The 26,466-nt window shown below is 42.6% G+C and overlaps 1 protein-coding gene across 4 annotated transcripts in view; it reads right to left on the minus strand.

Moving 5' to 3' along the window:
* LOC135253906 (cadherin-18-like) overlaps positions 1-26,466 on the minus strand; it is a 203,012-nt gene that overhangs the window by 75,244 nt on the left and 101,302 nt on the right. For all 4 annotated transcript variants that reach the window (XM_064333749.1, XM_064333747.1, XM_064333748.1 and 1 more), the window contains one exon: positions 12,191-12,736. In XM_064333749.1, the coding sequence (XP_064189819.1) occupies positions 12,191-12,430 (240 nt within the window). In that variant the 5' untranslated portion in view covers positions 12,431-12,736. The remainder of the gene's footprint in view (positions 1-12,190; positions 12,737-26,466) is intronic.

The following is a 26,466-nucleotide window of genomic DNA, read 5'->3' on the forward strand; positions in this document are numbered from 1 at the left end:
TATCCAGGACTAAGAGCCGTCAGTGAACACACGGCAAGGTTCCGTGCCTGCCCTTTAAATGTACTCATTTTACGGAGGAAATCAAATAAAGCTCATTATCGCAAATGAATGCAACTGCGTGAAATGTTCGTTACTCCTGAAGAACGTGTATTTTTTTTAAAAGGAAACGCTGCACCTGTTGTGTTTGCGTTCAGCAGCGAACGTGCTGACACGTCGTTCATTTGGGAACAGGAGGAAATTAAAACCAAACGCTCCCTTGGCCTCAAGCTCCCGATTATTTAACCTGCTGAAGCAGACTTGATGACTGAATTAACAAGCAAAGAGGAAAAAAAACAATATATATAAATAAATAAATAAATAAAAACAAGTGGAGGTTTTTGCAGAGCTCGACGGATCCACTGAGGAATGCGTTGACACGTTTACAAATGAGGGTAGGGGAAGAACGCAAACAAGTCTTCAGTGGTGGGGCACTCAGCTGGACAGGGACGGGGGTAATTAATCCAGCGAGGACTCGGGGGGGGGGGGACATCCAGCCTCTCTGAGCTGGAGATGAGAGCGCGGTCGTCTGGGTTTCGGGGGGTCAGCTCCGGGCTCGGTAATTGCCAGAGCGGGATGGGGGGGGGGGGTGGGGGGAGACGGGCCGCGGGCTGTGATTGGCCTCTTCCCGCTGGGTAAAAAAACAGGCTCAAAGCAGCCGGACCTCCGCGGGTCACAGCCGAGTAACCCCCAGCTGGATAGACACTCATCGACAGGCTTCACTCCTGGAGCGAATGTATTAGGCTGGTGTCTGTGCTCATTCGATTACCCCTTTTCACAGTGGAAAAAAAAAACCATATCACTCATTTTGAGTAGAATTGCTGTTTTTTTTTTTTCTTTCGTAATTTTCTTTGGGTCTTGAAAGGCATATTTTGATCCCATATTACTTTGATTATTATGTACAGCCTAACCTTTTCTGCAGTAACAAATCACTGTACTGTATTGCGAAGGAACTAACAGGATATGACAAAGCTTTCATGAAGCCAGAAGACAGGTTATTGAAAAGTGTGTACCCCATTGATTGAATTAGCGAGTAACCTTTAATGGTGACTGAGGGGTGGGGGGTGCTGCAGGAGAACATAGCCAGATTTACATAAAGATAGAGTTACAGTTTATGAATCTTCTATTTTAGCCATAATTCAGACATTACCGAAAGTATGGCATTTAGGAGGCTTGGGCTCAGCATTCCCTTGCGAAAGCATTTTTTAAAAGGGTTTCCTTCATCGAAACAAATGCGCCAAATCTGCCATTAGTAAAACATCAGTACTGAAAAATTTCCCTCATGAGAGCTTCGGCAGGATTCCATTTAGAAAAGTGGTGGAGGAGTATTTGCCATTCAGGTGACCTGTAAGGTACACAGAAGCATATACATGTGGGATAATTATGCTCGGAAATATTTTGAAAATAAACAAAAAAAAAAAAAAAACCTTGTCAGAAAACATTTAGATTAACATGCCCAGTAATGTCTCCAGGATCAAAAGACCCACTGAATTGCAAGTTGTGGGCATATCTTACTAATTAACAGGGGATGTGCAATTTCATAACTGAACCCAACTGACTTTCTCGGAATATATGCATATAGCAAAGTACAATATATTGGTGGTACACATCTGTGGTTCTTGTGCATCAGAATATTTATACGTGACTGTAATATATGTCAAACATTTAGCCACAATTTAAATTGGAAGGAAGAGAAGAAAGAATAATGTGACTGCCTTGTTCTATAAAAAAACAGTTTTGGAACTTGTCAAGATGTGTGCAAAAAATAGTTTGCATTCATTTACAGGAACTTAGCAGACACGTTTTATCAAGAGCAACTTATGTACAGAACTCTTAACACTGCATCCATTCATACAGCTGAATACTGAAGATTAGGTACCTTGCTCAAGGGTACAACAGCCATGTGTGTGTCGCCGGGAATTGAAACTGTGACAATGAGGTTTACAAGACCAGTTCCTTGGCCGTTATACTGCACTGCCTTTACTGAAGAAGGGGTCTGTGACTGAACACCAGCGGCCGCGTGCGGTAAGCTTCACGCGGCGACGCTACGCGCTGCCCTCGAGTTTCTCTCCGCACCGTCATCGCCATTCCCTGCCCTTCGTCCGTGCCGTCGCTAGTCAGGTGAGGGGTGCTCTACGGTTCTCCGCATGGGCCAAAATACGCTCCAAGAGCGCCAAAATATGCTCCATGGGCACAAAAATACACTCCCAGGGCACCAAAATATGCTCCATGGGCACCAAAATACACTCCAAGGGCACCAAAATACACTCCCAGGGCACCAAAATACACTCCAAGGGCATGGAGACTGATGGTTCCTCTCATTGTTTGGCTGTCATTCCGTCTCTTTTCTCCCACCAAGATCGGAGTGATTTCATTCTACCTTTACTATTTTTTTTTTAAGGATTTCTCTCTTTTTCAGTCCCTGGTGCAAAATAGGCTTTTCATCCTCCCACACATTCTCTTAAAATCTGTGATTCCGTTCTTTCGGCCAATCCCGTCGCGATTTCACCCTCCGCTATCACAGGCTTGTCGGGAACACACCAATCGCGTGTCTGCGTCACGCTGGATTACCATGGCCACCGCACCAAGTTACAAGGCTCCCCCATGCCAATTTCAGCAACCTTTATCAGTTTGCCGGCGTTGACTTGGCATACCTTTTTTTATACAATACCATCATTCATTTCCATACAGCCCATATGCTTACACATAGTTCATATTCGATTTTTGGAAAGAACAGAATGTATAATAAGTGCTTCATAAATACGTTTTAAAGCTTATATAGCTCATATTCATTTATTTATTGTGTTACTTCCACCCAAACCATTGCTAACATATTTATTGCCCAAAAAAATAAGCGCTAGCACGAGGCACAGGTCCTATTTTGCAGAAATAGGCGGGGTGGTGCAGAAGCCTCAGCCCGCCCTCAGTTTAATCTCTCGAATGCTGACGAGAACGGTCGTGTAATTACTCTTCGTATCTTTCCATAACCGCGCTCTGCGGGTCAGGATTTAACCAGAACAATTAGGGGGAAAAAAAAAAAGTCCTGAAAACGGCTTTTTTATCACGCTTTTTTTTTGTGTCACGACACGCTATCCGGATTGACCTTTTAGAGCAGGTCGGAAACTGGAAACGCAGGCTTTTCATTCGCAAGTTTGTTAGCGGGTATTTAGCGGAGGATACGAGTCGGCCGTGCTCAGAGGCCGCTCGGGTTCCCGCCCCGAACAACCTCGCCATCTATAATGGCGGATGTCATCGTAAAGAAAGCCCTGCGCGCCGTCCCCCATTTCTGCCTCTGAAACTTTTAATTAAGCGAGGAGAAAAAAAAAAAAGAAAAAAAAACATTATAGAAAGAATAAAGATGCGTTTGAATGGCCATGATTAATCTTCCTTAATCCTGACCTAATTAATGCTGGTCATCTTATATCATCCCTGTGCTGAGAGAGAGTAAACCACTCACGGGTTCTGATAATTAAAAGCTGGCCGCTCCTGGCAATCAGATGATTTCATCTTTTTCATTGCGAATATTCAATTAATCTCCCGATAATGTTTGTTTAACAAGGGGTCTTACAGTCCTACGCTGCCTGTCCTTGTGGCTCACAGGGTGTTCTGCAACGAGTGAAAATATAAACAGAGCAACGTCAGAAGAGGAAGTCTTCTGCTTTTTTCTGAATATATACAAGTGGATTGCTCCCCCATATCACGCTACTGGTTAATAGCACAGATCAAGTCAATCTGATTAACATTCTAAAAGACCCTTGTTCAAGGGTTCCTTATAAATTCATTTTTCCAATGAGGACAAGGTGTTGTTGGTTTCACTGTTTCTGAACAACATTTATCTTCAGAAAAAAAGCATTTGTGCTGAAATGTTTCACAAAGTTTTTTGAAGTGTTGATCTTTTTTGAAATTTTTATTTTGGTCATGTTACTTCATAGTACCGGGTGACTTCAACTTGGAAGTCATTGTTCATCCTTATTAGACCCTTTGTGTTGAATCTCATGTTAAAATGAATGAATGACAGAATTAATGAATGAATGAATGAATAAATAAATATTCAGAAAGGCCCTTTTTCATCTGAAAAAATATTACATCTGAATAAGATGCCTCCTATTGCAGAAATATGCTGTGGAACCTAAAACACTCCGTGTCTTTCCCTCCTCTCGATGTAATTAGAGAAGTGCCTCACAGCCAAGAGGTGCAAACTGAATTTTGTTCTCTCTGAAATTAATCCACAATGTTTCAGCCAAAGCTTTGATTAAAACAAAAGAGAGAGAGCGAGAGAGAGAGAGAGGGAGGAAAATTTGATCACGAAAAAAACCCCCTGTGCCCCCCTCTCTTCTGCCTTGTGCCTCTTGTGAAATATTGAGGAAGTGTTAAAATCTGGCTCCTCACCCACAGAGCAGAGAATTGGCAAACTGACTCATCATCCCACGCTGTACCGCAAGATGCTAGCGGTAGCCGCTAGCTGGCTGCTTGCTCATACCCAAATTTTCATGAGCTGAGGGGCGGCAGTCGTGCTTTCAAATACTTGCCTCCTTGTTCTTTTTTTTTCTTCTTCTCATCATCTCAATTTTTTAAATCTAATTTAAAATCTAGTCCGATTAGCTTTAAAAAATAAAGCATGCCATAGCGCATGCTATTATACAGTACTGTAGAGCATACTATTTCACAGTACCATAGTGCATGCTATTATAAAGTACTATAGCGCATGTTATTGTACAGTACCGTAGTGCATACTATTTTACAGTACTATAGTGCATGCTATTGTACAGACTTCTCTTTGGGTTTGTATCTACGGGATAGTAATACTGTAAAATGTGTCTTTTCTCAGTGTGACTCCTCTGTTGGAAATGCAATTTCTACTATAACTGTCCCCATCTCAAATATAACACATTGTTTATGTGCAGTGTCCTTTGCAAAGCAGCTCATGACTGCCCAAACAAAAATAAAAATTGTATCGAGCTGACAAATTAGCAAGGGCTTGAAAAACACCCACGTAAACAAAGTCCATAAAAATAATTTGTTTATGTCACCAGTTATAAAAAATAAAAGTTAAAAGGCCATATCAAAAACGAAATAGCCATTTTACTGTTTAGAGCCGGCACACAACCACAGTGTAACACTGCTTCACCAGCGTGGAAACACCAGGGAAATGGAAGATTGTTTAGCCCTCATTCAAGGGTTTTATTAACATTGACAGCAGTAGGAACCATGCATCAACAGCCACAGTGCGTAAACAGAAATGACTCATTTCTGTCAACACATGCCTATAATCTGTAACAAGCACATTCATTTTTCCCTATTGCCCTTATAACCAATGGGCCAAGTAGCATCCCCTCCCTGATGGTTATAATTTAGTTATGAGGAAAAAAAATGAAACAAATGTGTGTAAATAACGGATTCTGTATGCATTGAACCTGAGTTATGTATGTGAGTACTGGGTTTTCGGGGTCGGCTGTGTACAAAGGAATGCCTGTTAGTGTGTCTGTCAGCAAGAAGCAAACCGTAAATCTATTCCCTCAAATATCCGCTTTGTGTTGCCTTGTGAAGTTTAGAGAGATATTTCGGGAAGGGAATCCCCAGATGCCTTGGAAGGTCAACAGAAGCTAAATATGTTTTAAAATGAAATATATTTTAAAAACTTCACTGTGCATAAAACCTGACTGTCTGGTCAAACTGAAAACATATGCTAAAGCGGGGGAAAAAATCCCTCGAGAGTGGACTGTCCATTTAAATAAAGCAGAGCCAGTGGAAGGCCGCGTTGCTTATTTCACCATTAAAGGGACTATAACAATGTGCTCAACAGCTAAGTATGCTCAACTGAGACAGATGCCCCCATTTGGTGCAAATGGGCCAGTATTTATAAAAACAACACAGGTTGGGTACAAAACATGACCGGGGCTTAAAACTCGTAAATGTTTTGGCCAGTATTCAGTAAAAGACGCTGTATATAACAAACCAGCAAAAAAAATAAAATAATAATTACTCCAAAATCTACCCTACCAGAGAATGTTTGACACTGGACATGTCTGCGGTACAGAGCTTGGCCGAAGCTCAAATGTGGTTTTGGACGATGTGGGACGGCCTCCGCGTCTTTGGCCAGGCTAACACAACGATAACAGAGGCTGAGAAGAGCTCGGCAATCACGGCTGAGAGATAGAGGGCCGTCGCACCCCCCCGGGGGCTGAGTGAGAGAACGGTCGTCGGGACGCAGAGGACCAGACTGCCAAAACGCCCCGGGCCTCCAGCCTCTTTAGTCTTCCCCTGGCTGACATTTCATTCGCGGCCCTGATAGAATCGAAACAGATCCATCACCGCAGCTGTCTCCTCTATCACTGCTGCTTGGCACCTTCTGTGCCCGTGAATGATGGTGGCATATTCAGCATTCATGTATTCTTGCATGAAAAATAAATAAATAAAAAACAAAAATGTCAGAAGCACAACTGGAGTCAGCAATGGCCGAACATCTACTGTAGGGCCCTATGGTTGGTACATATTCCATTTTCAGAACAAACTGGACACGAACACAGAACCCTTCTTAATGATGTACACATTAATTTGTTAATGTCCATAGGATTTTGAATATTATGTTGTATAAAAAAGGAAACATACAATGCCTGATGTAGTTTTGGGTTCAGCACAAAGCACATTGCAGATATACTGAGTACAGGTCTGGCTGTTGAGCTCCAGCCAGCAGTACTGGTGTTATAGATTGGCATAGCAGTATGTTCACTACCTGGTCTGACAGAGGTGGTAACGAGATATTATCACTTGTTTGGTACAACATCTGGTACTTAAAAAAACCTTGATGAATCCCTGATTGATATTAATTATTCTTCTTGTGGTTGCAATTTGCTGCTGTGAAAATCCAAACCCAAGAGCAACAATATCCAAATATAGACATATAGATCAATAGACAGACAGACAGAGATAGATAGATAGATAGACAGACAGACAGACAGACAGACAGGCACACCAGTGAATAAGTTTCAGGCTTTCTAACTCTCAATAATTCTGTGTACTCTGTTTAGACAATGCAAACTGTACGGTTGAAAATAACTCAAATTCCCCGGGAAATTCCTTTTGGCTAATTCCACGGCAGGGACAGCAATGGCGGGAGGTGCCGATACTGATATTGCCCGCAGATGTGGTTACAGAGTGACTGCATAATGGCGAATTATCTCAGCAGTTGCTGCACTTACGCCGCTTCATGCCAACTGTGACTTCTGATTGGATTTGATGGCGAGTTACAGGACCACTTCTCCCCAGAGGAGCTGGATGATGGTGCCAGATGACACGTCTTCAGTTCTGAATGCATAATTAAACGTCGCAGCTCAATGTCTTCCCAAAAACACAAGCAGGAAGATTGTCGGTCGCATTAGCCAACCGAAAGCAAAAGGGTAGGGAAGGGTAACGGATAACAGTAACAGCGTGACTATGTTGGATTAAAATTTTTTTTTAAAAACGGAGGACAATTTTGCCTTTGGAATGAAGTGTAAAATCAGATGAAATTAGCAGATTTGCAGCGGATTGTCCAAACCACAACCACGTTACTACTCGTTCCAGACCAGCAAGCACGTGAGACAGGATAATCTCCCACTACAGCTGAAGCGTGATGTTGTATAAGTGTAATACACAAACGATCCAGAAAAACTGTGTTTTACAGCGCTCCCAGAACAGGTCCCGCTCAGGGTTCGAGGGATTCGTGTTCGGGGGCTGACTCTGGATTGTTTGCCACAGCCGGACTGTTGTAATTCCTCACTGTAAACAGGGCTGTCAGGCTTCCAGATTTTATATTGCTGTTTTCTTGCTTTTTAAAGATATATAAGAAATAGTACTTCCACACCTGCCCCCCCCCCCAGGTAACAGCATGCGCTCCCCAGGGGTGAACGAACGACTATGTGTCCGATCGTCACGGTTACGACTCCGATCCAGGAAGCGGCAGCATCGGTGTGTTTCCTCCAGTGTCCAGGGTGTCCGGAAGACAGAAGGAGACCCGGACACTGCTGCCGAGCTTGCCCTGTTTAAATCAAACGGCTCTGCCCCCCTGATTGGTCACCTGAAACACAGTTATGTCAGGGCCGAATCGCGGTGCTGATAAAAGAGCAAGGGGGGGGGGGGGATGGCACGCAGAGTGGGGTACTGCACTGATAAAGTGCGATGGAGGACCAGAGACTGATGAACGCACTCTGTGAATTTACCAGCTGTCTGCCCAGCACCCTCAGGCGTGGAAATAAAAGGGGACGGAGATAATCAATGACTCTTAAGAAGCCATTCCTTATTATATTTTTTTTAGTCTAACATTTCATTATATTTTACAGAGGAAAATCATTATTTAATAAATAAGTAACCTACCCTATTATTACGCCACTGGAGCTCAGGGATTTACTTCATTTTTACATTGCTACGTCTTATCATTCAGTTTAAAAATGGAACAAAAAATAATAATAATTACCAGGATTGTCAGTTTTCTCAACAGTATATTTGAATCTCCGTCAAAATGATGACTGGCATCAAGTACTAACTGGCTAAATTAGCAGGATGCTTTTGGTCAGTAACACACAGAGACAGTAATAGACCTTCAGGGTACAGTAATAAGCCAATTACACATCAGAAATGATATATTGCACTATTCGTTTTATGCCTGACTGAAAATATTTATTTATTTTTTATTTTTTCAGTTGCTGCTCAAGACTGATTCAGTTCCAAAACTTATTGGAAAGCATTTTGCACGTTGAGTCAAAGATATCTATTGATGTGTTTTCTTTTGAAGTCATATAAGGAAAAGTCTAATGACTGCATTCAATCAACAGTAGTTGTCCTCAACTTCAACTTACAAGCAAATGCAAGGCCCACACTTTTTCTTCACAAACTCAGTTTCACAAGTTAGTTTTAATGATTGCTGAACTTGACAAACTGTGCTTGTGAAGGAGAAGAAAAAAAATCTATATTCATTTTTTTTTTCTTCTGATGAAAATCAAGTTTAACGTTTAACTCACCCAGCAAAGATCGATATCGTTCTTTTTGAGGAAAATCTTTTTCAGGTAAAACCAACACAACAGGTCTTTGCCTCTGCTAAACAAACAAGTGGCACACCACTGCATAAACGCTCTCGAGCCAAAACACACCCACCAAACCACACGCATTACTTTCAGAAGTTCAGCAGATACTCTTGTCCACACACCCTAGACTGATATTTGCAGTCGGCTGATTCGGAGCTGCTCGTCTGTCCACCCTGAATCTCTAACCAACGCTCAGATATTGCAGTCGAAAAGTATGCTCTTTCCACCGAAGTGCTCCCTAGGTGAGAAGGTCTTTCCCTGAGCCTTACATGTCAAAATCACCTTTAGACATCACCAGTCCCTTGTGAAACATCAGCGAGTTCGGCAGCCTGAGGCACTGAAGGCTCCACAGGAGCATTCCCAAAACAGCCACTGGGATCTCCTCTCCTAGCCACGGCAGTCCAAGTAATGAGCAAACGGGGCCTGCCAAACATGCTTACACACAACCGCGATCATGCTGGGATGCCCAATCAACTCAGAAACCCGAACGCGGCTTGAAGTGGTCTCCTTAATACGCTTCACACCCCTGTTTCATTCAAGTGCTGCTCTTACTTTGGCAGCTGCAGACTCCAGACAGCCGTATCATCACCCATTCATAATCATAACAGCCGGCAGTGCAAACTCGAAACTCTATTGTTATTGCACGTTATTCACAATTCAAGTCGGCACTAAGAGCACACGCTCTCGGCGCTGCGTAAACGAAGAGCCAACCAAATGACGTTTGTTTTACAGAACCGCACAAAAAATACATTAATTCCCTCTTTCCAGCAAGACAACTTTTTTTTTAATGTGGGACAGAAGGCTCCAATTACTGGCTATTACAGCAGAGATAAATACAAGGTATTAGAATGTCTATGGCGTTAAATGTACCAGTCTAGTTTTTTTTTTCTTTGCTAGAACTACTTGGTGACTTGTGAAAAGTAGCACTTACATTTAGTTGGCGGTGAGTTAAAAATAAACGTTGTCTGCTGATTCATGGGTCACGTCTCACACAAACAGCTCAAAACGTATGTTATGTAATCCAAAGTTGGAGGTTTACCTTAGAAACATGCAGACACTGATGCAGACTTCTTGAAAAGGCTACCTAACCTTTAAAAAGACAACAAGCATTAAGGGACAGAAAAAAAAAACGGTCATCTTATGACCACCAAAAGAGCAGTGGAACTTTGTAAGTAAAACTGATAAGTCGACTTGGTTGGATAACAGAAGAGATCCAATTATAGCCTGAGTCTGAGCAACAGCAGACGTGCACAGATTGCGTCTTTATTAGGAATTATCAGCTCAGTGCAATGAAAGCAGAAACAGGTAGAGCATCTAAAAGTGGGACAGGACCTCTGAGCTTACCCTAGGGTTCGACACTCTCGCCACAATGGCGAGAACAGACCGATGACCGAATTTACCCATGGTTTAGCGACTACCCTGCACTGCATCAAGCCTGGATTTAAACACCCTGGCAATCTCTGCTGCTACCGCGTGACCTGGTGATTGAAAACTTGTGGAACTCCCAAAATTTAAGTAACTCATAGAAAAAGGTAACTAAATATTGCTGTGAAATCAGAAAAGCAGTAATATTTATTCCATGGTTGTGCATGCTTCAACTTAAATGTGAAAGAAGCGCGCAGACGTTGATAAGACTAATTGAGAATGTTGTGATGTCCCGCAGCTTCTTTTATCTTCAGCAACACTGACAGATCACGTGTAAATCAAACTCAACTAACTCAACTAAAAAAGGTAATTAGCATAGCTGTGGAAGCAAGCCCGGCTTTTGATCATTAAGTCAACTGAAAAGCATGGGATAGCATTGCCTTTGACATTAAGTTTAGACATTAAATTGCCTTACAATTTTAAAACCAGACTGGACACTTGACACTAAAACGCTTGGGACAGTTGGAAAAGCACAAGTCTTGGAGAGCTAAACGGCCTGCTTTTGTCATTGAGTATTCTTATATGTTTATGTATTTTGCCACATGCATGCATATGGATACAGCCTAGGTTGTTTATCCTTTCTTTAAAAGGCCAAGGACACTGATGTTTTCCAGAATGCTAATGGTAATTGCATCGCCTCCCGTCTTTTAAATAAGATCAGAGTTTTTTTTTGTTGATTCAGTATTCGAGCAAGACATTCTCCCACACCCCCAACCAGGATCCAACAGAAAGTGCTTTAGTAGGTGGTCTAAAGCTGAGGGTTTTTGCCTGTGTTTGAATAAGTATCCATGCATATGTAAACTTTTCCTCACGGGATAGTTAAAATTTAAAAAAGACAGAGAGATTGGGGGGGGGGGGGGGGGGGAAAGAAAGAGGAGAGGAGAGGTTAGGAGAGGAGAGGAGAGGAACTGGCTGAACTCATTGTAGAGGGCTTGGTAACTCTATTGATCGAGTGTTGTTTTGCAGACAGATGTGAGAAGGTCATCATGAGAAGTGGTGCAGAGCAAGGGACCCCACAGGGATTGATGTGTGTGCGCGTGTGTGTGTGTGTGCAGTATATTTATGAGTCAATGAAGTCCTATGAGAAATATTGTAAATATGTGGATTTTTTTAATTTTATTTTTTTAGAAAAACAACAGTGAACTGAAGCTAATAAATGGATTATGCCACTGACACAGCCAGTGTTGAGCCTGAACACTATCTAGGCTTCGTCATCAGCACAGTATTATGCACCTAACACTCCTTGACTTCCTCAACGTCACCCAAACTGTAAGCACCGACAAAGCAACAACAAATACTCCAGGAGCTGCTGAACACTCTGCGCCATATACCATTGAAAAAGGCCTCAATCAACACATTGTTACCACGATCAGCGCTATAAAGTTGTATCATCTGCATAGATAAAGGCACCGAGCAAGACTTCTCAGCCGTCATTTAACGCTATTTTTATCCCAGAGCAATCGCATGTAGAGTTAACGCTAAAACCTACTCAACCGAAGTTGGTGTTTGAACATAGAGGATCTTGCAGCTTAAAGAAACGCACAGACGGATTGGATGGAGAGGGTACCGCGCGTTCGGAATGACAGACATGCGTCAGGGTGAGTGTGCTCTTCGTAACCACGGTGACGTTTGAGACGTAGTGGAGATTGCCAGGGACGCCCAGTCCTTACCTTCCCCACGTACTGAGCTTCCGGCCCTCTGTGCTCCTCCAGAACAAAGAACTGGTTCCATATCCATCCGCGTTTGGGCCGGTGGTGCACCTCCGTCTCCCCCTCCCGCAGCCGGGTCTGGTTTTTTCCGGGGGTCCTGGCGGGGGAGGGGGGGTGATGGGGGGCGGAGCCGTAGCCCCTCTGGACGAAACAGAGGCAGAACAGGAAGGGGCAGAGGCAGGAGGGGCTTGTAATCCTCATGGTGGGAAGATGGGCGTGGCTCGTCAGCGTCCCGCGGTGAAACGGTCCCCCCCCGAAACGGCGGCTTCGGGGGCGGGACTCCTCCCCACTGCTGCTAAATCCAAATTGGAAGGCCCTTCCGGAGAGTTCTTTCAAGGTCCATGGTTTGACAGCCCGACAGGGGAAATGCCCAACTCCATTTACATTTTGGTGCGACAGGAACTTCTTTGAAAAGTAAATAAATAAATAAAAATCCGAGTGGGGCGATGGGACGATGTCGCTGTCAAGGGCCGATTACCAGAATCTACAGCCACAGGCGTTTAAGTCCTAGAAAGAAACAGAAAAAAAGAGTGAAAAGAGAGATATGAGAGAAACACATTGAAAAAAGTGATATTCCATTTCCTCAAGAGATGGGGGGGATAGGGGGAGTGGGGTGGGTGGAGGAAGGTCATCTCAGGACAACCCCAAAGTTAAGCGAACAGTAACAGGAAAAGTTAATGGTTTGAACAATGTCTTTTTCAAGCAGAACTGCCCCATTTATACACCTGTCTGTCCAGCGGTGCACTCAGTGGACACAGCAGAATGATAGTACATGACACTAAGTTGGATTTTCAATATCCAGGAAAAAGATATATAGAACATATGGAAAGGGAATAGCTTTGCCATTGGCAAGTAGTTGACCACACTGTGTGTGTGTGTGTGTGTGTGTGTGAATGTGTCTGTGTGTGTGAGTGAGAAAGAGGGAGAGAGCGAAAGAGACAGAGAGAGATAGTATTATTGCAGCTTCAGCTTCTGTCTGGCCATGCTTGATTGTGTTTGTCAGTATCAGTCTTCTGCTGATGTGAGCCACAAGATAACAGGAGAACAAGGAGGTCAAACACACATCACATCATTGCCTACATGCGTATGTTGCATTCTCACTGGCAGGGAACAAGACAGCGAGAAAAGGAAAACAAACAGAGGGATGAACTGTGACAGAAAGAGAGGGGGAGACATTTAACAGCGCTCGTTTCACAACTATGTCAACAAATTAGCCACAGCCTTACAGAAATGTACAGCCCCTGGTCTCACTTTACATGATAAAATAACTAAAGCATCGCTTCTCTGTGTGGGCGACCTAGTTCTTCTGTTGCAAACATAACAGGGGACACAGTGGAGTGTTCCTCTTCTTGAGCAGTACTGTCAGACTTGGGGCCTGTATTACGAAAGCAGGATCACTGAGTTAGCTTGATTATTGCACTGAGTAAAACCCGGAACCCTCCCAAATCTGGGACACGCACAGAGTTTAAAAGAGCTGCTCCGGGTTTTACTCAGCACAGTTATCCAGCTAACTCGGTAATCCTGCCTCATGAAACACCTCCCAGGATTACTGCGTTAGCTGGATAACTGCTGTGTAAAACCCAGAATGGCTCTTTTCACCTCCGTCCATGTTCCAGATTTGGGAGGGTTCTGGATTTTACTCAGCGTACTTATCCAGCTAGCTCAGTAATTCTGCTTCGTGACACAGGCCCCTGGGCACTAGCATTACACGCAAAAGTCTCAAATAGGTTTTTTCTTTCTTCTTTTTATAATAAAATACAAATTGTCCACATTTCACGGAAACAAAGACACGTCTCATTTTGAATCGCTACAAAGCGCCACACAGTTATGATTATTTAGTCTCACAGTTAATTAATAGGGAACTTGGCTGTGAAGGAGTTGGGAGAGAAAGCCAGAAGCGTATGCTTTGCCACTGAGCACACAATACATTTTCACATCCTGGTTAGAATGATTTATCTTTCAGTCGTCCAATCGCGTGCCGTTTTTTGGCTGCGAGGCACTGAGTCCGAGAACAGAGCCGCATCTTTTTTTTAAGATTAAATAAACACCTATTAATTATTTCATGTATATTAAATAAAAAAACTGCAATCGCACTGAAATCTCGTCACTCCAATGTCGAGCAGCTATGCAAATGCTAAGCTGCGCAGAGCTAACAGAACACTCGGCCTTAGTCAGCTGGCCGTGACGGCCCCGGCAAAGCAAAACCCGCCTCAGGACGTCGCCACCAACACAGAGGCAAGTTACAGCAAATTAAGCCGCGGCACAAGGCAAATTATGCTGTTCAAACACTCAAACCAATTACTGGAACGGGAGAACAGAAAGGGAGGGTAAACTCGGTAGCTATTCAGGCCCTAATCACGGTGTGCTTCGGCAACACGGAGGAAAATACAAAGCTTAAAAAAAATATGGATGACTTCCCAGACCGTTTGTCCAATGGAAAAGGCAGGTTTGAAAGAAGGCCCAATGAAAAAAATAATGGAAAAAAAAAGAAAAGAAAAAAAGCTTTGTGAAAACTAGCTGTGTGTTCATAGGGAAAACAAAGAGACGTTGAGGCAGAGTGGTACTTAACACAAACATAGACACGGGATATGAAATGCTCCTTCACAAAATTGCCCAAATATTCTACCCTTCTTGATGAGGACTAACTCTCATTTCTCATATGGGAGGAAATCCACTCACAAAAATGTAATTTGCAGTGGAGGTACATTTTTCTTCTGTAAGGAACACATTTCACTAATGTAACCTGAAAGGTACAATAATGTTCTAATAAGTACATTTTACAAGCCGAAAAACGTACAAATGAATTATGAAACATACGGCTAGGGGTACCTTTTCAGGCACTTTTTAACTTTTTTGGCTGGACCGCAACAGCGGGGACAGCCCTACAAACGCGAATGTCTGTGACTGAGTGATGAAGTTACGCCATTGGTCATCCGAGTTATGAAGTTACACCATTGGTCGGCCAGATGAAGTGTACTTAGGTCCAGCCATATACTAGGTTTTGACCTGGTCTTGTTTTCCTGAGTGCTAGGTGGGCGACTGTGGTAGTACGGTACATCTATGCCCGATACAGCTAGAGAGATAGCGAGTGACACCAAGACAGAATTGTATCTAATTATTTGCCCGCCCGTAATGAAAATCACTGTCATTATTACCGTTTATTTTCCGATTAATCATTGGGAAATCTTTGCGAAAATGACTAAGGCGAAATGTAAGAAAATCGCAGCTTCAACGTGAGGGAGTGCGTTCATATCACGACCCAATCCACCCCCAGTGGCTGTTGACTTGCTGAGCTGCTGCAGCCTTACTGGTTACTTACAGGAACCAGCATTTCAGGAACACAGTATAAAGCCTGTATTTAATGACAGTATTATTTAATAAACCAGTATTTAAATTAAAAATAATAAAAAAAAAATGTATAGGCATTTTAATAGAAACAATGGCATTTTTCAGGCATTACATTAGACTGCATTTTAACAAATGGAAAGAAGAAAGCGTAGACAGACTTTATGCCTCAAATTTGTCCAAATATCAAACGGGTGATGGTGGTGGGTTGAGATTGTGAACCAGCAGCAGGGGGGGTGGGGACCTGTTCCTTTTACAGCCGCTAGCCCCCCCCCCCCCCCCCACCCCCACCCCCTCCCTCTCCTTCCTCCGTAATTTCTGCAGATGGTACAGTGCCGTATAGAACTTACTCCACTAATTTTTTTCTTGATTAAAGTAGGTCTTAGAAAAATCTATTTTATACAATTCACTTCTCCTGCAATAGAATGGCTTTTTAATGAAAAATCAGCACAATTTATCACATTTTATCTCTCATAATTATTATGTAATTAGAAGGCTATTGAGTGTAACCTTGTTTCACACTATAATCAGAATGAGTTTGTCTAATAGTCCAGATAGAGTCATCATGCACTGTCATAAAATGGCATTTTCTCATAGTTTCAACGTAATTCATGTTCCCACGTCAGAGAAACCAGAGGCAACAGGCGGAACCTGAATGAAAATGTTATGTGAGATTACATTAACATTCATTCCATTCCATTACATTTGTTGTGCTATTTCTCTTTTATTTAACCAAATCCTTCACAATGGAAGGTTTTTAGGAAATCGCATATTTTGGAAAAGTTATAAATTGGGAAAGGCATAGTTTTAATAATGGCAGCTATTCACTCTTTCACATGCCCTAATGCCATTCTAGTGTTAAGACACACTACTTTGTATTTACCCCATCTCTGTTTGCCCTGCCTCATTTTGCCCCATCTCAATCTGCCCCAGTGTACTTGTGCACCGTGATCTTAATTTTCTCTCTTCAAGTAAATCTCACTTGGAATGAAACCCCTGAATGTGGTCATGTCTCACAAGTTGGAACTGTTTTTATAAGACATTAATGTCTTATATCCTAGATTTGACTAACAACTTCTTTATAAGTATGTACTTATCGTATGGCTGCAATGAGAGAGAGAGAGAGAGAGAGAGAGAGAGAGAGAGAAAGCTCAGCGCACCCCACTCCCTGCTTCTCAGAGACTGCAGATGTCATTGTTTGAATAGACTGCCATATTAACCTGGGAAATAATTAATGAAGCACAGATGCTCAAGCATATCCTTCAGAAAGCCCCCTGCGAGTCCCAGAGTTCTTTGTTTATGTTTCTCTGTGGTAGACACATAAAAAGCAGAAGAAGATGGACAAAAATAAATAAATAAAAACACAGAGAGAGAATTATTAGGATTATTATTGGAGCATTATTGTCTGCGGCTTGTTTTCTGAGAGGTGGTAACAGAAAAGTGAAGTGGTTCCACTTTCGTGATGGGGCCTTAATGTCTCTCACAGCTACGCTGAGAAAACACTCCGATAAAAGCTAAAAATACACTTAAAAAAAAAAAACAACAATTTCCTACGTGGGAGGCATCGTGGGCCGTTTTTCTTCACCGGCTACTGGCAGACGCTCTCGTCCAGAGCAAATAGCGCAATTTAGCATTACGTTATTACATTATTTGTGTATTTTCCACTCGTATTTTCTGCTTCTGCAGTTTGGATATTCACTGAAACAGCTCAGGCCAGGCCCCTTGCTTGAGGCCACGGTGGTTGTGCCAAACGATCCAGCTTTGAGTGACAAGGCCCAGGCTCCTGAGCTCCTCTACCGCGCTCCCCCCGGTCCCTTTAGTGTGCACGGAGCCGGTGTTCTCATCGCAGCGCAAAGCCAGAATACGACAAGTCAAACTACCCCTGCGCTGCTCTTACATTCTGCCGTGGTGTTTGCTTTGCTTGAGCTCAGATATTTGTTTATTTACTCATTGCCACTGCCGAGGCGAAATACACAAAGCCTTACTACTCATAAAATCATGGAAGAATTCTAGTTCCATTATATTGATTCTTGTTCTCTTTTTTTTCTACTATATAATTATGTGGGGTATATGAAGGCACACGCACACACACACACACACACACATGCACATCCACACACACACACGCATGCATGCACGCACATACACACACGCACACGCACACACACACACACACACACACACGCGCGCGCACGCGCCCACTTCAAACTGACAGGTCACGCTTTTGTATTCTTACAATGGATATGCAAATTGAATTATTAATGTAAACCAAGCAGGCGGCATAATATAAAGCTACCCTGTTCATTAGACGGGGCAGATCACACACCTCGTGCGTTTCTTTAGCGGACTGATGAATGAGGACACCGTGTGACGAACGCCATTGATGTCTCTCTGATTGCTAATTAAGCCTTTCATCGAGGGGCTTGGCATTGTTTGCTCAGTTTCCGCACTGAGTAATGATCAAACCGAACGCCCTACACGAGATGTGCTTTTCCCTCGCAAGTCAAGGATTAGACAACTTAGCACCGTGTGCATTTATGAGTCACGGCTCACCCACACATGCTTCATAAACACAGTCACAAAATATAACCACAAAATATCAGGCGGTGTTATGTTTTGAAATACTGTGAAGCACAGCCATGGCATTAATCTGGAATCATTTAGTTTTAATTGAGCAACAGCATTTGGATGACAATGCACGGAAGATGAATCATTACGTTAATAACCACATTAATGGAGATATTTGTATTTATGGGTTTGTTATGGATATCACGGATTTACATGTTGGTTAGTTTGGCTAAGTTTAATTTTGCTTTGGCGATGTTGCATCACCTGCGGGTTCCAGAACGATATTTGCTAGAACTGGTGCTGTTTCCCGTCTAACAGTTGCACTTCCATTCTTTTGCACAGCAAAAAAATAAAATCTAAATAAGAGCATCTACAAACTGATTTTATTATTTCTTTTTTCCCCCGAGCGTGTTTCATTTCTGTGTTACATTGGTCTTTTTTTTTTTCACCGGCACTTTTGGGCAATTAGGTTTAAAAAAAAAATTAAAAAAAAGAAAAACAGCATCAGGTTTGGAACACTGATTAGTTCCCGGGAGTTAATTAGAACCACGGCTGTAAGGAGGGCCGCTAAGGTGAGCGGGCGGAGCAGGGGCGTGAGCTTCCCTGCTTTTCCCACAGCCAGCCCCGCCGTTTCTACGCCATCTGCCCTGCCTTCCACGGGCATCGATTACCTGCCTCCCCGAAAGAACATCAGGTCTCCTTCCTGTCCGGGGCCACTTCTAAATTAGATCCATTTCTGAAGTTTTAATTGGTTCGTATTTACACGCCAAATTAAAGGAGGTAATTTATCTTCTCCGAGGCCATTTCTAATTAGAAAACATTTTGATACTTTTTCAACTCTCCTCGTTCATTATACACTGTTGTTCTTCCCTTGTATTTTTTGTTCTATTCTTTACTCGTGATTAAATGAACAAGACAGTGACAAACTAATTTAAAACTAAAATATAAATGTATGTGACACTGGGATTTTACTTCAATCTAACTGTGACTTTTTATTTGATTAAACAACTTTTAAAAAATGTATGTAAAGAACTTTGGAGAATTCATGGGAGAACCATATATGACATCTGAGTTCATTCATTATATTTTACTGTATTTTGTCATTGCATATTAAGGTGCAGCATGAATGTGCTATGAATTGATAATAAACACTTCAGTTAAAAAAAATAAAATAAAAATAGAACATGAAGAATAAATAAATAAATAAATAAATAAATAAATAAATCGTGCTGTACCCCAAAGAGGAACCTTTTTTACAACGACAAAGTGACCCAACGGTGCAGAGCTTAATCTTCACTTTTGCCTCACACTAAATCAAATGACAAAGTAACAGAGTACGTTTTCAAACCTTTGGCCAAGAAAAATGGCACATTTCCCAGATTACAATAAATAAATAAATAACTTAATAAAAAAATAAATAAAGCGACAGTGTCACAGTTCTGTTTTGTTGGCTCATTGGATTTGAAATAAAACCATGAATATGATTAAAGTGCAGACTGTCAGCTTTAATCTGAGGGTATTTGCATCCATATTGGGGGATCTGTGCAGAATTTTTATTTATTCATTTATTTATTTATTTATTTATCTATCCTTTATTTGGCCAGGAAGGTCTCACTGAGATGTGACACCTGTTCATCCAAGGAATCCTGGTCAAGATGCAAATGGAGCAGTCTAAAAGCATAAAAAAATTAAAATAAATTTAAAAACTGTCCTTTTTATACATAGTCCCTCAATTTTAGGGGAGTAAACACAATTGGACAGTTGGCTTCATTGGCATTGAAGCTTGACCCGATTTGACGTCTCAGTGCAGTACAAACATGATGGCCGTGTCGGAGGATCAGTGACATGATCACCGTGTCGGAGGATCAGTGACATGATCACCGTGTCGGAGGATCAGTGACATGATCACCGTGTCGGAGGATCAGCGCGGTACAAACACGATCGCCGTGTCGGAGGATCAGCACGGTACAAACATGATCGCCGTGTCGGAGGATCAGTGACACAATTGCAGTGTCGGAGGATCAGCGCGGTACAAACACGATCGCCGTGTCGGAGGATCAGCACGGTACAAACATGATCGCCGTGTCGGAGGATCAGTGACACGATCGCCGTGTCGGAGGATCAGTGACACGATCGCCGTGTCAGAGGATCAGTGCTGTACAAACACGATCGCCGTGTCGGAGGATCAGTGACACGATCGCCATGTCGGAGGATCAGCGCGGTAGAAACATGATCGCCGTGTCGGAGGATCAGTGCTGTACAAACACGATCGCCGTGTCAGAGGATCAGTGCTGTACAAACACGATCGCCATGTCGGAGGATCAGCGCGGTAGAAACACGATCGCCGTGTTGGAGGATCAGTGCTGTACAAACACGATCGCCATGTCGGAGGATCAGCGCGGTAGAAACACGATCGCCGTGTTGGAGGATCAGCGAAAGTACAAACGCGATCGCCGTGTCGGAGGATCAGGGTGGATGGGGTGGTTTGGCTGGCGTGCGTGGTACACAGGGGGGTGGGGTTTGGCTGGTGGTGGTTAAAACTGGAGGTGGGGGGGGGATTGCAGGGGCAACAACTCCATGTCACATGTGAAACACAAAAATGCAAATTAATGCATCCAAATGCAAATCTTTCCTGAACATCGTTCATATGTATTATTTATATCCACACGCTTCTCTTTTTTTAACACTAAGGGCTAAAATAAGATGGCGATCTATTTCTATTTCAAATATTTATTGCCTTTTGGATATGCTGCCACCGGTTTTAAATACCATTTCAAATGGAAATCTGGATCTAATTAGCTACACACTCCCCTGCATGCCTACACACTACAATTCCCTAGCTTCGCCACAGCACAAGTGAATTAGCACCCCCCCCACCCCCATCCCATTCCCAGCTCACCCCTCCTGACCACAGAAAATGTCCGCAAATCAAGATTGGCGATTTAATCCTGGAATAAGCTTTACTGCGGATTGCGGATCAGCACGAACCTCTCAGTATTCCACATTGGGGCTGCATTGGATTTGTAATTAGCTGCTGTGGCAAGATGCCGGGAAATTAGCTGCTGTATAAGATATCGTATGAAATAATAAATAAATTAAAAGGCAAGCTCTGTATCATAGTAAAACTTCTGAATTGCGCTATTAAGACCGTACTCATCCACTCTACTCCACAGCGATTAGCCTTTTACAGGCAAAGGCTGATGGCCTTGGGTTTTATGGGATTAATCTTCACGGAAAGCAAACACATCACTGAAATTAAAACAATCTCACATCTATATACCGCCGAGTAAATATTTAAATGCTTAGGCCAAGGCATATTAAAAAACGATTTGTTCCACTTTTCCAACAGAAAACTGAATTTGATCCACTACAATAATTCCTGTCTTTCTAAGCATGGTCTTTAACTGTTCTTTGAAGATTCTGGGGGACTTTTGGTGCATCAACATCGAAATCTGGCATTGTTTTCTTTTTTCTTTGATTCTGATGTATCTTGTGGTTGGTGGTCACTAAGACAAATGGACCGTGGTTGTTCATGAAGCAGTGGTGGCAGTAAACTCAACCATTGATGTTATTCCAACGCATGTGTGGTTTGAAGACACACAATGTAAGGGAGGTTTTTTTTTTTTTTTTTTCAAGGTGCTCCTTCTGTTTCTCAGTTTATCCTTTTTTTTTTAATTTAAAGATTGGTTTGTTTAGTACACATTTTCTACACAATAATTAATTACCAGTCTGTATTCAGCTTTTTTTTGGCGGTGTAAGTCACCCAGTCCTGCTTCGATCGAAACGATTTTCCCACCCTAACAACCCTCTCCGTCTGTAGAGAATGAGAGGTGGTAGTCTTATCGTCTCCTGCGATGACATCAAAGATAAAGGAAAGGAAAAAAAAAAATAAAAAGCAATATTAAATACAAAGTGTTATTTCTCTGGTCCACTCCACTAAAAACCAAAAATGCCTCTGAACAGCGAGATTTGGGAGGCGTCAGAAGCACTTAACGGTGATGCGAGCGGCTGAGGCCTCTCCAAAATAATTTGACAGCTTTTTTGTTGCTCGGTTCCATTAGTTCAACACCAGCGCTGATGTCTTTCTTGACGAAGCAGAGCGATCCTGACAGAAAAGAGCAAGGAAGGCACTCTCTTGGGGGTGGGGGAGGGAAGGGGAGTGTTTTTTTTTTTTTTTCCTGGGGGGGGGTGGATGGGGGGCTGGGGGTGTGGGGGGATTTAGGGTTATACAAGGTTAATTTACTCTGCTGCTTCTCCCATCCCCAGCACTCGTAACGAATGACTGAACGAAACGTAACAAAGACAAATCGTCCGCCCCGGCGCCCCCCGGGGGAGTGGAGGGCCAGGTGGCTGCAAAATTAGCCAAACCGTGTCAACGGGAATTAGAAGGCCTGCACCGGTACATGTGCGTGTGTCCTGTTCAGAATGAGAATGACTGTATGTGCTGAGGGGAGCTCGCCGCACCGCAGATCAAAACCCCTGTCAGAGGTCTCCACGGACGTCATTTGCAACAGGAAGTCTTGCATTTAACCCTTTGAAGAGTTCAAATTTTTTAATTTTTAATTTATTTTTTTTGAAATTCAGTTCTAGAACCCCACTGCGTTCAATTACCGGCATTGACTGTTGCATTAGCATTAGAATGTTCAGCTAAGAATATTCTAATCGCATTTTTGCGTATCTCGCACCTTGGGGTTGAAAGCCATACCTAAAGGTCTGAACTAAATGCTTCGTGGTAACTGGCACTTGAATTCAGTCAAGATCAAATTCAATCAAAACATCAGGGGGTTGCCGGGGTTACCATTTCCGAGAATGCTCCTGGGCCCATAACCCGCCCATCCTGTCCTCACAAATAAAAAATGCACAGCTGGCTGCCAGTTAGAGTTGCGGAGAAGAAACCGCTCACTTTGTTAGTAAGCGCATGGGACCACTGGAATGCCAGCGACGTAGGATTCTCCAAGCTGCGTAAACAACGAAGATGAATGTTAGCTGTCAAGCTATCGTTCCATCATGGCTAATGTTAGTCTACATGCATATCGAACCATTCCGCACACAGCTAGCCTACACAAGACGAATCACGTCACTAGCGTAGCTAATGCACTGTTATAATATATATATAATATATATATATATATATATATAGTTTCTATATAAATATTATTATTCTTTAATTGTCTGACGTAAGACTCCTCACTTGACATTTTGGTTGCTACAAGAGCCAGCTTCCCGTCACACTGCGTTCAGAGCTGTGCCACCACTGTGAAACACAGACACAGGTTGTGAGTGAACCTGGCAACCACTCGTAGGGGTGGAGTTTCGATCGAGAGCAATTAAGGAGGCAGTATCATGCGTTGGGTTGGGATTGCAGTTCTCCCTTGTGGACACTAGATGGAGTTTCAAATAACCTATTGCTCCTCTAAACCTCGCTTACACAGGCGTTTGCCTAAAGCTCCTACAGTTCATCACCACGTTAGTCAAGTCATTGTCAATGATGCTTATGAGATGTTGGTGAACTGATCTACTGTATATTTGGTTAGATTACTACCAAAGTAAGCACAAGTAACAACACACAGACTCGTGAGGTGATTATTTATATATGTTTAACTTTAAAGGGTAAACGTAGACCCCTCTAAAGGGGTACATAGACCCTAATTCTAGGTACAGGGCTTTGTCCATTGGCAGTCTGCACAGCAGGGACCTGAGAAGGCCTCGCCAGTGTCAAAGACACCACTCACCCCATCCACATCACACCCAGGCCTTAACAACAGCACATTTGCATTTCATTTACATCTAGGCATTTAGCCGGTGCTCTTATCCAGAGGCACTCACACAAATGAACACAAGAGGGCTTTCGGCAATGGCCTGGGAAAAAAAACAAATGGCCATCAGAGCCGGAGCTGATGGGAGTACTCAGCACAAAAACCGACGGTGGGAAGCTAAGTGTCACAGCAATGGGGACCAGGGAGCAGGAGAACGCAGTAATTTAACCCTCTCGGTTGTGAGGTCACAAATGTGTGAGTAGAATGTTCATTACGGAACATTCTAATGGCCTTTTAATGTTCAGTTACAAACATTCATCAGTTCTTAATGGAACATTCTAATGCTGATGTAACAATCACAGCTGGCAATCAAAAGCGACAAATTCTGAAGAACCTAGTTTTGAAAGGGTTAAGTAGTAGATGGATTTATGGGTATAGTGTTAGCCATAGCATAGGGAGAGCAAACCCAGCAGTAAAATAGGAGGGACTGCTGAAGAAGAGAGCAAGCCTGGTCCATCCGTTTGGAGCGCGTGTTTTAGGAAAGAGGTGTCCCCGCCCTCCCAACTGGCGCTCCACTGAGACGTCCCAGAGGCGGCAGAGAAACCGCCAGGATATTATTCCAGACCGCTCTCGTGGAATGAAATAATTTGAGCAAGATTGCAGAGGGACAGCGGGCGGTGTGAGTAATTTTGGAAAATGACTGTAGTTTGGCTGTGATGGGTTAATGATCCATATTGAGAAGGAGAGGCCTTGGCTAGCGAGTGACAGCGTGTTTCAAGCCAGTGCTAAATGATAGGATGTTATAACAGTCACTATTCAGATGGACAATGCATGTCTGCATCCATGGGGAAATAAATAAATAAATAAATCAGCCTGGTTCCAGCTCTATGGTGGGAAAGGGCTATAATGAGCCAGCCTGGTTCCAGCTGTACAATGGGAAAGGGCTATAATGAGCCAGCCTGGTTCAGCGGTACAGAGGGAATGTGGCCTAATTCAGCTGGATGAAAATGCACAATATATTTTAACACTCCCTGTGTTGGGAAGCACTGAATCATCGGCACTATAAATCAACGGAATACAAAAAAGACACACTGAAAAGAAAGGAAAATCAAAAATTTACACAGTAAGCCTAACCAATTCAATTGCTTTCAATGACCAGTAGTGATTGTTACTTCCGCATTAGAATGTTCAGTTAATGACTGTGACCTCACAACATAAGTGGGTGGCTGCCTCATGTGTAACCAAGCAGAGGTAGAGGAGAATATGGCAGTTGTAACTTGATCCCAACTGCCAAGTCTGAAATGGCACTTGTGTGCCAGTGGGTGACAAGGATCATTATATTTTAAAACAGGTGATAAAGTTGTTATCATCACACACTTATCTTTCTCTCATTTCCTCTTGTAGGCACTCATATTTATTGATTTATTTATTTATGTACCAATCTGAAAGGCTACGTTTAATTAAACAAAACAAATAATTTTTAATTTTTAAAAACCCTGTAAGAGGCTGGTCTCAGACCTACACTGCAATTTTGTTTCTACTTGACATGTTCAGTAAATTACATAATTGAATGGAAATGTATAATTTATATAAATAAATAAACAAAATGCCATAAAACGAAATAGCAAACAAACAGAAATGAATGTTCCTTTCTACTGAGTGGAGCACCATATTGCTGGTGATTAAATTAGGCTTAAATTTCTCTACCAAGTTACAGCAAAATAAACAATTTTGTTTCCCCCCAATTAAAATTTGAGCGGAGATATTTGGATTACAAAGACACAAGATTATAAATTAAATAAATAAATGCAAATATGATTATTTATTCATTTTTTTACCATGCTCTGTACCATAGCTTTTTGATGAATGGAGCACATGAATCCAGGGAAACCGGCTGGTACAGAAATTCTATAACTGATAAACCCTGATAAATCAATATTGGTGGCAGAGCACAGCATTCTCAGATAAGGCCTTTTAGAGATGACTGGCTAACAGAAGGCCAGTGTAAGTATGGTATAGCTAATAGAAGCAGATGCCTGGCTTTGAGCTGTGATCCAAAGGGCAAAGCATCATGTAGATGCTCCTAATGCTGGACTATTGGTGTCAGCACAATCCCACGAGCATGTACCTCTAAACAACATGTGATCAATCCATGTTGTCATGGGGACACAGGCCTACATAACATTGACACGTCAGCGCAATATCCCAATAGACTCATTATTGATATTCCCTGAAATTCCCGTTTACCAACGTCCAAATAAAGGACTTAAAAACATTTTTTAAAGTAGTACATATACTATTTTTAAAATGGAATAAACCATTTTTGTAGCAACACGTGTCAACTGAACATTAAAGCACTCGCTGCTTCAGTATCGATTGCGCTATTAAGCCTTTTAAATCCCACGAAGGTTTAGCATAAATCTGTAATACAGATCCAATTAAGCATTTTCCATTTACATTACCACTTGTGCACAAGGCCACACATACTATATGATCCATGCTTCCAGAGACAGGCTGCTAACAGGCGTATTGCGCTGAAGGCTAGATTTGCGATACCGCATATGAAGT

This window comes from Anguilla rostrata, chromosome 4 (assembly GCF_018555375.3).
Source record: "Anguilla rostrata isolate EN2019 chromosome 4, ASM1855537v3, whole genome shotgun sequence".
Lineage (NCBI taxonomy): Eukaryota > Metazoa > Chordata > Actinopteri > Anguilliformes > Anguillidae > Anguilla > Anguilla rostrata.